At 38.4% G+C, this 13,295-nt stretch overlaps 1 protein-coding gene across 4 annotated transcripts in view; it reads left to right on the top strand.

The window, feature by feature from the left end:
* TTC3 (tetratricopeptide repeat domain 3) overlaps positions 1–13,295 on the top strand; it is a 122,462-nt gene that overhangs the window by 30,051 nt on the left and 79,116 nt on the right. For all 4 annotated transcript variants that reach the window (XM_077765454.1, XM_077765453.1, XM_077765455.1 and 1 more), the window contains 3 exons: positions 4,036–4,090; positions 11,941–12,103; positions 13,038–13,083. In XM_077765454.1, coding sequence (XP_077621580.1) covers positions 4,036–4,090; positions 11,941–12,103; positions 13,038–13,083 — 264 coding nt within the window. The remainder of the gene's footprint in view (positions 1–4,035; positions 4,091–11,940; positions 12,104–13,037; positions 13,084–13,295) is intronic.

The following is a 13,295-nucleotide window of genomic DNA, read 5'->3' as shown; positions in this document are numbered from 1 at the left end:
GCCCTCCAGAGTATTTAGGTTTCAGGCTGTACTAGGTTGGATGAACAGTAACCCCATGTAATTTACCACGGCCACTTTGTTTTAGTAGGAGGACATGGTCATGTGCTAGTAAATGTAAAAATATGTTCATGCTTTTATGTATTTATATACATGCACACTGATGCATGTAGTATTTACAACATATGTGATTGTATGTCATGTTAATTATAATAACAATAGCATTCAACATTGATTCAGCCAGTGTGATTGGAGTTCTGCTTCTAGGTATGTCAGAAATGAGCAAAAACAGACACAGTTCCCATATTGTAGATAGTGGATCAGTGGTAAGAGGGAGGATGTTGCATTCATGGAATTAATAGTGTGCCAGGTGGCCTAAATACAGCGGAAGAGGGGAGTGGTGGTCAGGGGCTAGACCAAGGAGGGTCTTGTAGGCTACATTAAGACTGTGGGCCTTTAAAAGCCTCAAGAAGGGAGTAAAGGATTTTAAATTGAGGTGAGATGGTGTGATTAATACTTTAAAAAGATCAATCTAGTTGTAGTGAGGAGAATGGGTTTGGAGGGGATGCAGAAAGAATGTGGGTTAGGAGCCTGTTGCAGTACTCTAGGCCAGAGATGATGGTAGCTTGGAGCAGGGTATGGTAGTGGAAATGGAGAAGTGGAGGATTCGAGATATTTTGAAAGTAGAAGGGACAAAGGTTGCTTATAGTTTGGTGTTTGGAGCTATTAAGAAGTTTCTGCCTGAGAAGGACAAATATCATATGTTTGCACGTATAGGAGGATTAGGAGGAACTTGACGGAGGAACAAGGGGGAGAAGAAGGGCGGAAATGGTGGGGGAAAGGGAGAGAAGCAAACCATGAGAGACTCTTGAATGCTGACAAAAACTGAGGACTGATGGATGTGGGGGGTGGGGGGGATGGGCTTGGAGGAGGACACTTGTGGGGATGAGCACTGAGTGTTATGTGGAAACTAATTTGACAATAAACTATTAAAAAAAAAAAAAGAAGTTTCTGCCTTTAGGAGAAACTTGGATTATGGGCTCCCTCCTTAATACTGAGATCACTGGAAGAGATAAATTTGTAGGAAGTAGATCTTGACTTCACTCTTGGCCATCCTGAGTTGAAGTGTCCTTGAAGGATCCCAGTTGGAATGTCACATCAGCAATGAGTTAAGTGGGTCTGGGACTCCAGGGAAAGATTTGGGCAGGAGACACATTCTGGGGTGGTTAACCTAGATCATTTGAAGTTGTAGATATGGGTGAGGTTGCTTGGGGAGTGAGTTCTCAACTTTTATTGAACCCTGGAATCAAGCTTGGGAGAAATATCCCCAAACCAGAGATTTTTAATTAATTGGGCTTCTAGCAACCCCCCAGATAGTACTCATGTGTAACCAAGGTTGAGACCCACTGGTCTGGAGTGAGGATGAACTGAGAACTAGAACTGAGCCTTGAGGGACAAAAATAGCAGCCAGTTAAGGTAAGGTGAACCTGCTTGGGAGACTGTTAAGAGGCAGCCAGAGAGGTAAGAGGAAAACTGGAAGCTTGATATCATGGAAGCAACAGAGAGCGAGAGTGGCCAGTAGTGCTTGTTGTTGCTGAGAAGCCAAATGGAATTTAGACTGAGCAATAAGAACATCTTTTAGTTCCCTTAGGGAGAGCTGTCTGTGAGAAGCTTGGAATGGATGCTGGGTTGGAGTGGGTTGGGATGAGAGGAATTGGTGACAGTAGAGGCAGCTGTTAAAAGTATCTGGGGGAGAGAAGTAATGAGGAGATGAGGTATGCCATTGTATAATGATGTACTTGGTTGCAAATAATAGAAAACCCTGTTTAAATGGTGAAGAAAACTTAACCTCATTCAAGAAATCCAGAAGAATGTGGCTCTAGGGTTGTATATTTAGTGGCTCAACAATGTCCTCAAAGACCTAGAGATTTTCTAGCCCCACTGTGTGACTTGGACCTCAGGCTGCCTCCTCCGGTTACTGTAATTCAGGGGTTAAACTGGACATTCTAGTCTCCAGCAAAAGAATGGCTCTTGTAATCTTCAAAAAAAAAAAAAATTATACGTACTTGAAGTGTACAATTCATATGTATATAGGTTGAATTTTCTGAAACTTTACGTGTCTAAGGTCCCAGCACCTTACATGTGTAAGATCGACACCCAGATCACAGCCCCAGCAGTCCGCTTTGTTCCTCTTCCCAGTCTGCCCACCTCCTCCCCCAGGATAACTACTATCCCAGCTTCCAACGCCACGGGTTAGTTTTGCCTGTTTTTGTGCAATGTAAACAGTCATATAATATGTGCTCCTTTATGTTTGGCATTCAGCATTGTTTTTGAGATCCATATTGTTGCATGTAGTTGTAAAGTGTTCATCTATTGCATGAATATACCACATTTTATCCATTCTAATGTTGATGGACATTTGGGTAGTTTCTAGTATTTGGCTTTTACAGATAGTATCATTGTGAACATACGTATTCATTTCTGTTGAGAATATAGTTAAGGAGTGGAGTTGCTGCGACAAGGGTATGCTTACATGCAGCTTTCCTGCATAATTTCCTGTCTGGTTGTATCATTTTACACTCCTGGCAGCAGTATATGAGCGTTTCAGTTCCACGTCCTCACTAACACTTATTATTTTGTGTCATTTCATTTAGACATTCTGATGGGTATGTAATGACACGTTGCTGTGATTTTAATTTGCATTTCTTTAAGTTGATCAAGGATATTTAAGTTGAGCATCTTGTCATGTGCTTATTGACCATTTAGATACTCTCTTTTCGTGAAGTGCCTGTTTGGATCTTTTTTTCCCCCCCTTTTTAGTTGAATGTCTTATTCATTAGGTTTTAAAAAATTTTTATTTTGGATGTGAGTCATTGACCAAATATATGTATTACAAGTAGCTTCTCACATTCTGTGGCTTGCCTTTTCACTTTTGATGTTTTGTTTTTACAAACAGATGATGCTAACTTTAACACAGTACCATGTATCTGTTTTTTCCTTTAGGATGAGCACTTTTTGGGTTCTGTTTATAATCTTTGCTTTCTCTAACATCACCAAAATGTTCTATGTTTCTTTTAAAACCTTGATTTTTTAACTTTGATATTTAGATGTATAGTCCACCTGGAGTTGATTTTTGGATTTAGTGTGAGGCAGGGCTCAGGATGGACATGAATGTCTAGTTGCCTCTTCAGTATTTCTTAAGAATACATGTTTTTTCCATGCATGGCAGTGGTCATGTTTGTCATGTAGATCAGATGACTGTATGTCAGCATCTATTTCTGATTTGTTTGTACTAATCTGTTGGTCAGGTCATCTGNGTTTTTTTTTTTTTTTTTTTATCTGTATATAGTCTTTTAGAAGGTACTGCTGTCTGGTAGTGTAAGTTCCTTGTAATCTCTTTTTAAGAGTGATGAGCCCTCTGAGCTCTCATTGGCCAGCACTGGGTTATAGGACTACCCCAAAACTAGTCAGTGGAAAGGAGAGTGAGATTGTCATGAGTGGCTTACAATAATTATAATTATCACTCTCATTTTTCGTATGAGAAAGCGGCTAGAGAGGTTAATAACTTCCTAAATAATCCCAAAGAGAGTTAGCGATTGTATTGAACTTAACTCCCATCTGTATTTCAGTTTTTATGCTCTGTCCTCTGTGACTTAGCTGATGTGTGAAAGATCTGGGAGTTATATTTTTGGAGATCAAAAGTCTGGCTGACGTGCAAAAATGGTGCAGAAGAACCATGCAAATAATAACAAGTTAGGCATAGATGTAGTTAAGATACGTGTAGGAAATAACTTCAGACATAAGAAAAGTAGTTATTTCTGGGTAGTTGTGATTGTGACTCTAGGTGACTTTTTCCTGTTGTTTTACTTTTCTGTATTTTCCAAATTTCCTATAATGGACATATATGGATTTTTGAAAATTAAAAAAATTGTTTAAACTAGGCTATTTCTGGAAAATTCAAGATGTACAAATAGATACACAATATATAATGTCTTTATTAAAGGCATAAAAATGAATATTTTTTCTTTTTCTTTTTAGAAATGCACTTGGTGATGGAAAGAGAGCCACTATTCTAAGGAGCAATTGGACAAAGGTAGGTTTCTTTTATATTTACATTCAGCAAGTAATGCCATATAACTTTGTGAGAAATCTGTGGACAGGATATAAATTTATATGTAAAAATGCTGGATAAAATTATGCAGAGCTCAAGAGTGTGAGAGGGAAACCTTCAGTCCCATAATCAGAAAGGATACTTAAACACAGTAGTGAGGCTGTACTAGTCCAAGGAAGACAGGGAGCCCATAGGAATGTTGAGGGTCTGAAGGGCACTTCAGTGATTGAGATGTCAGTATCTGCACTTTCTGGATGGGTTAAAGACCTTCCTATGAAAAATGAAACTTAAAACCTAGGATGAATTATAGGAGACTGTCTTTACAACCTTGAAGTGGGAAAGGATTTCTTAAATAATACAAAATGCACAAATCTGGGGGTGGGGGAAACCTAATAAATTTGAATATATAAAACTTAAAAACTTCTGTATGTCAAAAGACACCATGAATGAAAGCACAGTCTGGGAGGAGATAATTTGTCATATAAAAAACATAGATAACTGATAGGATTTATATCCAAAATATGCAAAGAACTACAATAAATAAGAAACCCAGGAAAAAATGGGCCAGCAAAATAAATAGGCACTTCACAGAAGAGAAATCCTGAATGAGCAATAGAAATAAATTATGTTTTATTTCCTAGAACTTAAAATTGTACAGTTAGAAAAATGAAGCCAAGAGCAGAATAGAGAGCTTCCAAACAGGCCTTCATGTGCCTGAGCAAATGAAACAGTGTGGTATTACTTGGGGACTTATATTGGCAGAAATTAAAGAGACCTGCGGTCCCAAGTGTTGGTGCATGTGTGTACTAACAGGAACTCTCCGTGAACTGGTGGGTGAGAGTTGGGTGCAGCCAGCCTGGAGAGCACTATCATATGCTTCTACTGTTGTAATTATTTGATTCTAAGCACATGTACCCCACAAACATTCTTGTCGTATGTGCACATGGGGAAATACACAGAGCGGTTATTGCAGTATTGTTTCTGATGGCACAGAAATGCAGAGACCTGCATGTCCATTGCTAAAGCAGCAGTGGATGTGGTATTTTCACTAGCTCAGAGGCTGGCCGTTCTGTCACCCCTCCCGCTCCCTCCCCCCCGCAGCCCTGTGTTCACTGTGTGTTGGCCGGTTGGCCGCCTCACCGCTCCTTATGTGTTCCAGGCCCACTCCCAGTTTGTACTTGTTCTTCCCTCTGCGTAGAACTAGAATGCCTTTCCCCAGAGCTAGTCCCGTATTTCCTTTCATTTTTTAACTATAAGTTGGCTTCTCAGTGAAAACTTCTCTGGCCGTATTACTAAAATGGCAAGGCTGCCCCTGCCTAGATGTTTGCTGTCCTCTTTCCCTGCTTTACTTTTTTTTCTTCTTGGTATTTATCAGTATTGAACATCCTGTGTGTGTTATTTCAACTGTGTTTACTGTGTGTCCTCCCTTACAGTGTGTGCTCCATGAGGACAGGTTTTTTTATTTGGTTGGTTCATTCTTGAATCTAGACTGCCTGACAAACTGCCTGGCACATAGCAAGTACTTACTAGTAAATAGTAAATATTTGTTGACTAAGTGAATGAACGAACCAAATACTAGATCGCAGTGGAATAAGTTAACTGTCTTATCAGCATTAATTGGTTTAAAAACCAGGGTTGAGAGGTGTCTGAGTGGCTCAGTTGGTTAAGCATCTGACCCTTGATTTCGGCTCAGGCCATGATCTCATGGTGGTGAGATTGAGTCCCGTGTCAGGTTTTGCAGTAGGCATGGAGCCTGCTTGAGACTTTCTCTCTCTGTCTGTCTACCCTTCCCCCTCTTGCCGTTGCTCTCTCTCTCAAAACATTGACTATTAAAAAACAGTGTTGAATGAAAAAAAAAAGCAGTAAAAACATAATGTAGGCCAGAAAAATACCTATCCAACTCATGAAAATGTTTGCTTTTGGGCAGTTAGGGAGGGAATGATGAGGGAAGGTCTAAAGAAGATTTCAGCTGTATTTGTATGATTTTATTTCTTTCATTAAAAAAGAATCTAAAGCAAATACAACAAAATGTTAGCATTTAATTCTAGACGTTTATAATAATAATCACTGTATTTTCCTAAATCATAAAAACATCTTTTTTTTTTTCTTTTAAGTAGAGCTTCAGAAAGACCTATGTTTCAGACTTCATTCTTGGCTTTACATAATTTGTTTTTAAACCAGAGTGAGTATAATCATGGAATTTTAGAGTCCCCCACATTGTGGCCAAGAAGTGTATCAGAGCCTGGGGACTATGAAATTCCCCAGGTGGACTTCTGCATCCAAATTTTGGAGTCCATTTTTAAATGCCTCATTTTACAGATGAGGAAATTGAGTCCCAGAAAGGTAAAGGGACTTTTGCAAGTAAAGACAAAACTGGATTGAGAATCCAGCATTAGATTTGCTTCTATTTGAGAGTGATTCGTTTGTTGCTATTTTTACTACCATTGTTGTGCTTGACACAGAAATTTGTTGATCACTGAACTGCATTTGGCATGTGTTCTTACAGAGTGAATAGATGATAGAATTCTTAACACTGAAACCAGACCCTGAAGTTGGTTTTTCTAGAGTTACCTTTTCCTGTTTCAATTATCAATTGAAAAAAGAGGACTACAGCTTTCTAAATTACATTGAAGACTGTTAATGTTGTAACAATTACATTGTAGGGTGTTTATTCCTGACTTAATTTATTGAACAGAAAATACTCACTTTTTTAAAAAAGACTATTTTTTTAGAGCAGATTTGGGTTCACAGCAAAATAAAGAGGAAGGTAATTTCCTACAGATGCCCACACGTGCTTAGCCTCCCCCATTGTCAGTCTCCTCCAGCTGACTGGTACAGTTTGAGAATTGATTAACTACACAGGTACATTGTAATCACCCAAAGTTCGTAGTTTCTCTTAGGGTTCACTGCCCAAATATTAGGCATTCTGTGGGCTTGGACAAATGTATACTGACATTTATCCATCATTATGGTTTATACAGAGTATTTTCACTCTCCCCAGTATCCTCTGATCTGCCTATCCATCCTCCTTTCCCCCAGCCAACCCCTGGCAGCCACTGATCTTTTTACTGTCTCCATAGATTGACCTTTTCAGAATGTCATAGTGTTGGGATCATACAGTATGTAGCTTTCTCGTATTGTCTTCTTTCACTTAGTAATACACATCTAAGTTTCCGCCATGTCTTTTCATGGCTTGATGGTGGTTTCTTTTTAGTGCTGAATAATATTACACTGTCTGGATGCACCAGTTTCTTCATTCACCTACTGAAGGACATTTTTGTTGCTTTCAAGTTTTGGCCATTCTGAATAAAGCTGCTATAAATAATCTATGTGCAGGGTTTTTTTTGTGGACATGTTTTCAGCTCCTTTGGGTAAATACCAAGGAGTATGATTGCTGGATCATATGACAAGAATATGTTTAATTTTTAAAGGAAATGACAAACTGTTTTCCAAAGTGGCTGTAACATTTTGCATTCCTGCTGGCCACAAATGAGAGTTGTTGCTGCTCCATACCCTCAGCATTTGGCGTTGGCAGTGTCCTGAATTGTGGCCTTCCTGATAGGTGTGTCGTGGAGTCTCCTTTCAATTTGCATAGGATGTGGAGCATCTTTCATGTGCTTATTTGCCACTGTTTACCTTCTTTGGTGAGGATCTTTGGCCCATTTTTAAATGGGTTGTTTTCTTATTGTTGGATTTTAAGAGTTCTTTGTATATTTTTGGGTAACAGCCCTTATCAGATGTGTCTTTCCTAAATATTTGCTCCTGATTGTGGCCTCTCATTTTCCTGACAGCAGCTTTCAGAGAGCAGTTTTTAATTTTAATTAAGTCCAGCTTATCAGGTATTTCTTTCATGATCCATGAAAAAGTCATCACCATTTTTTGCATTTTATATTTAGGTGTGTGATTCATTTTTAGTTAATTTTTGTGGAGAGTATAAGGTCTAGATTCATTATTTTTGCATGTACATGTCCCACCATCATTTGTTGAGAAGGCTATCTGTACTTCATCGTATTGCCTTTGTTCCCTTGTCAAAGATTAGTTGACTGTATTTATGTGCGTTCATTCATTTTCTTTAAATAGGGATATTTTGTGATGATTGCAAAAATATTTGTCTGGATGCCAAACACAAATCCTATTAAGTATTTTAAAAATTTGGTAAGTACACCTAGGTCATTTTTCATTTTATTTTACTGAAAAGGAGTGCTCTCTGAAGGGTAGCTTAAACTTCAAAAGCAAAGGTAGACCATGCAAGGTACATTCTGTACTTCTACTTTGGAATAACCATGAGCCTGAGTCTGTTGAGTCAGCCTCTACGGTATAAGCCTGTATAAGAAGGTACTCTTGAGATTCTGCGAATGTGGGCCATTGTTCTCCCTTCTTTCCAGATAGAGAAGACTGGTACAGTGTCAGCTGTCCTACAGATGCTTTCAAGCTTAAGAGGGTATATCATTGTATCCCAAAGAGTGGGAATTTTTATAGTAAATTAACATTTGTCAACAATCTCTGTGCACTGTTACTGTTATAGAGTATACAAGCCAGTTGCCTCACAGATGCTCACAAGAACCTTTTAATACTGAGGGGGTATATTTTTGTGAGTGACCAAACCTAACTCAGATTTGGTCTAAGTAGTTGGCTCCTGTAATTGAAAAGTCTAGAGATCAGCTTCAGGCATAGCTGGATCCAGGTCTGCATACATTTTTCTTCCTGTTTCTCAGTTTTGCTTTCCTGTGTGTGTTAGCTTCATTTTCAGTCTTTTCTTTCTCTTTTCATTCTTTCTTTTTGTAGGTTCTGTTGCTGAATAGAGTTTTCTGATTTATTTCTTCTGCAGTGTCTAATCTGCCCGTTTTCATCTGATGTATTTTTCATCCTAAATGCTATAACTTTCATCTTTGGAATTTCATTTTGAGTATTTCTTACATATTTCACATTTTAATATGTTCATTCTTTTAGCTTCTTGAGCATATGAAATATGTTTGTAATAACTGTTCTAATGTTCTTGTCTACTAATACTATCGTCTGTCATTTTTGAGTTATTTTCAACAAATTATTTTTTTTTCTCTTCCTTATAGATCACTTTTCCTTTGCATACCTAGTAAGTTTTTATTGGCTATAAGACATTGTGAATTTTACCTTGTTTGTTACTGATATTTTTGTGTACCTGTAAATATTTTTGAGCTTTGTTTTGGGATACAGCAAAGTTACTTAGAAACAGTGTAATTCTTTGGAGTCTTGATTTAAGCTCTTTTAGGTGGGACCATAGTGGTATTTGGTCAAGGGCTATCTTTATCTTCACAACTGGGGCAAAATTCTTCTGAGTACTCTACTTGTTATTCTCTGAATTATGATGTTTTCCATTCTGGCCAGTGGAAACAGGACTTGTTCCTGGCCCTGTGTGACTGCTTACTGTTGTTTCCTTTTAGGCTTTCAAGTGGTTCTTTCCCTGGTTTGGGTTTTGGGTAGTTTCCCCTCCTGCATGTACTGACTAGTACTCAACTGAAGACTCAACACAGGTGGACCATGTGAGGACCTCTGGAGTGCTCTGTGGAGCAGTCTCCTCCCTGGTCCTCTGCCCTGTGAATTTGCACCGTCTCGGCTTTCCTGGATTCCTTGACACTGTCTCCTCAGCGGAGACCGCAGTCCCTGCCCGGGTTCCTTCTCCCTGTGTCACGGCTTAGAAACTCCACCCAGCCAGGCAGAGCAGTCGTAGGGGTTGTTCGGTGTGTTTCTTAGGTCTCGGGGATCACTGTCTTTTATTGCCTGGTATTCAGAGTCCACACATCTTTATTTCATATATTTTGTCCTTGTTTGTTTGAGGCAAGAGCATAAATCCAAATCTCTGTTACTGTATCTTGAGCAGAAGTGGTAGTTAGAATGTAGGGTTCCCTCCTGGCTTCATTTTGAAAAAGACTTTCAACCAAGTAATGGGAGCCCCAAACTGATATCCTTAATAACTGTTAATTCTAGTGGAAAGAGAACCTCTTTTAATATCTATTTAGTACACGTGAGGGATGCCTTGGCCTGATCCTGGCTGAGCCATGTGCCCACCAGCAGATCAGTCCTACCACCTGGAAAATGGTGCATTTCGATTGGTCAGTCTCCTGGGTCACTGCTGCTCTTCTCCTTGTTTATTGTTGAGATGGAGGCTAGTCCCAGTCCTGCAATTACAATATAGAGTAGGGACGTGGTGACACCAAGAAGAGGGACTGCTCGGCAGATGAACAACAGGGAATTTCTCTATATGTGATACACAAAGAGGTAGTGTCAAAGAGGAGCAAACCTTGTATTGTAATTGGGTTCAGGAAACATTTAATTTAAGCTTCATTCACATAACTTGAGCAGTGAGATCTGAATAAACTCCTTTCTCAAAGAATAGACATTATACTAGGTTTTACAGAGTTTGGGAAGAGAACCCAGCAGAAGAGAAGGATGGTTGGGACGGGGGGCAGGTTGTGGATAAAAGAAAGAAAAAGTGTTTTCTATAAATTTAGTAGGTATGGTTTATAATCTTATAATTTCTGATGCTGTGAATTTTTATGTAGTTCTCTAAATTTCAAATATTCCTAGGAGATAGGATTTTGTCCTGTAGCATATCTGAGAGACCTGTCTTCATATCCCTTTTGAGGAAAAGCAGAATTTAAGCAAATGGAATCAGAATTGGGATCTTTGATCTGAGCCTAAATAGTCTGGCTTTAAAAATGCTTCAGAACTCACAGATTGGGTTGGTGCACCAGAGGAGGATTGTATATGCATCGAACCTGCATAAACAAAGGTCCTCATGGTTGTTTCTGGCCTTTTTTAGTGAAAAGTTCATCTTTCGTAAAAGATGTCAGTTATCTCTGATTTAGTAGTTTCTTACAGAATGAGAATGTTCTTTGTAAAATGTGGGGGTAAGGAGGAAAGAGCTCTGGGTCCAGAGTCCTACGGTCAGGATTCTTTGGTTTGTCTCTCTGTAAGTGTGCCATTAGGGAAGTTTCTAGCCTCTCTCACTGGTAAGCCAGTTCCCAGGTGGAGACTGTACCTATAACTGGAGCTCTGTTTGTGAGTAGCTAGAAGACGGGGTGGTTGAGTTAGCCCCAGGTTTGGTAATACTAGCTTCCTAGATTAAAACGTTCATCCTTGATATAGAGTTCCCAAAGTGCATACATGGGGCCAGCCAGGACTGTGGTTCTATAGCAAGCAAAACAAAACACAAAGCCCTGTTAGTTGGAATTGAGTAAATCCGTGGTTTTTGGACTTTTTCTTCAAGCCAAGAACTACACTTAGAGGTAAAATAATGAAAAGCTGACTGAGAGAGGTAGGTGGAAGACCCAGCCTGGGTGCACCCCTTATCTGTAGCCATGCTCTGGAAGGGCCGCAGAACTACAGTCTAAGCTGATTATTCCATCCAGCTCTGAAATCTGTGTGATTTCCAAAGTGTAAAGAATGTAATGACTTAGAGACTATTATTGCCTTAAAATATGTAGAAAAAAACTACGTTACTCATTTATAATGAATGTTTTTTTTGTACTTTATTTGGCACAAAATAATATATTTCATTCTTTACTAGTAAAATTTAATAAAGCTTGAATTATTTTCTCTGGGGGCATAAAAATCTCTTAAGCAAAAATACTGATCTCTAGTTAAAATTATTATAAATATTATTCATAACTTTTAACTTTAGCTCATTTAGGTAATTTTATTTCCTGAGAGGTATTAACATTTTTAAAAATTTTTCATTGATAGGGTCCTAATCTAACATTTAAAGTAGTTTTCAAGCAAAATATTTTTCCTTATCTATTTTCTTTAACTTAAGCATATTTTTGAGAAAAAATTAAATTTATCTTTTGGAACAGGGTCATTATCGTTATTGTGCTGCTCTTTCTATGCTGGGGGAATATGACTGGGCCCTGCAAGCAAACATAAAAGCTCAAAAACTCTGTAAAAATGACCCTGAGGGAATCAAGGATCTAATTCAGCAGCATGTAAAGTTACAAAAACAAATAGAAGACCTGCAAGGTATTTCACCTAAGATTCTTTGGTTACAGTCGAATTCCCTTTAAAACTTTTGAAGGTGGGTTTCTTGGATTATTGGAGGACCATAAATCAATTCTCAGGTGATTTGTACTTATTTTGTTATGCTTTATTGGTCAAGTCACTTAAGTTTTCCATTTCTGTCTGTGTAGAAGTACGTCAGTGTTATATTCCATTAGGTAATTACAAATGATGTCTATCTTTTATTTGAAACATACAATAACAGGTTATTTATTCTGTAGATTTTTAATAAAGTGAAGCCTTTTCAAACAAAATTGTTTAAAAATTTTCCTTCCATTATTATAGTTAATTCTTAAAGAAAAGACCCTTCAGTAGAGTTGTTTGATGTCTTTACACCAAGTGTGTGGTTCATTCTGTAGCATGCTGACCATATATGCATATATACATCTGTATGGGATATGTACTCATACCAGAAATCAGCTGTGTAGGCTAGGAATTCCAGATTTTCATTCTCTTCGTTTTCTCTCCGAAGTGATTTTGCTTTCTCCAGTGCCCGAAATTCCCTTACTCTATACTTTCAGCATATAGGTCTTTCCTGTTTTTCCTTCTTTGGGTATTTAATGTCTTAGGAAGGTGAGCTGAGATGTTATCATCCAACATAATGTGATTATAAGATTGTGAGCTCCTTGAAGACAGGTGCCATCTCTGGTTCAGATTTATATATTGCTGCATCTAGTCAGTGATCACATGTAATGGGATGTCAAATAAGGCTGTGTAACGTTTTGCTGAAGCCATCCTAAAACTAAAAACATCTGGAAATGTAAAATTATTTAGGTTTATTTTTCAGTTCTGTAAATTTGATGCTCTTCCTGTCAGTTTAAAGGAAATTTGAAATCTCTTTAAAGTATGTGTTGCTAATCCACTGATTATTGTGCATGTGTGTGATTGATTTTTATAGGTCGAACACCAGTTAGGAATCCATTTAAAGCCTTTTACGAAAGCAGGTGAGTTAATATCACTCCGGTCTGTAGCTCTTACTTGGGACGGCTTTGCCTTCTAAGTTCAAGCATCACTGCGTATGACACTTCGTAGCTAATGTCAACCACAGTAAAGCTGGCGAGAGGAAGGAGAGGGGTTTGAGTCTAAGATCAAGTGACCTGTGAATTGTCACATTTGTTTTGTGGACTGTTTTATGAACCATTTGCATATGTATTTA

This window comes from Crocuta crocuta, unplaced genomic scaffold, assembly GCF_008692635.1.
Source record: "Crocuta crocuta isolate KB4526 unplaced genomic scaffold, BGI_CrCroc_1.0 scaffold84, whole genome shotgun sequence".
Classification (NCBI taxonomy): Eukaryota; Metazoa; Chordata; class Mammalia; order Carnivora; family Hyaenidae; genus Crocuta; species Crocuta crocuta.
This window is presented reverse-complemented; position numbering and strand designations above follow the sequence as displayed.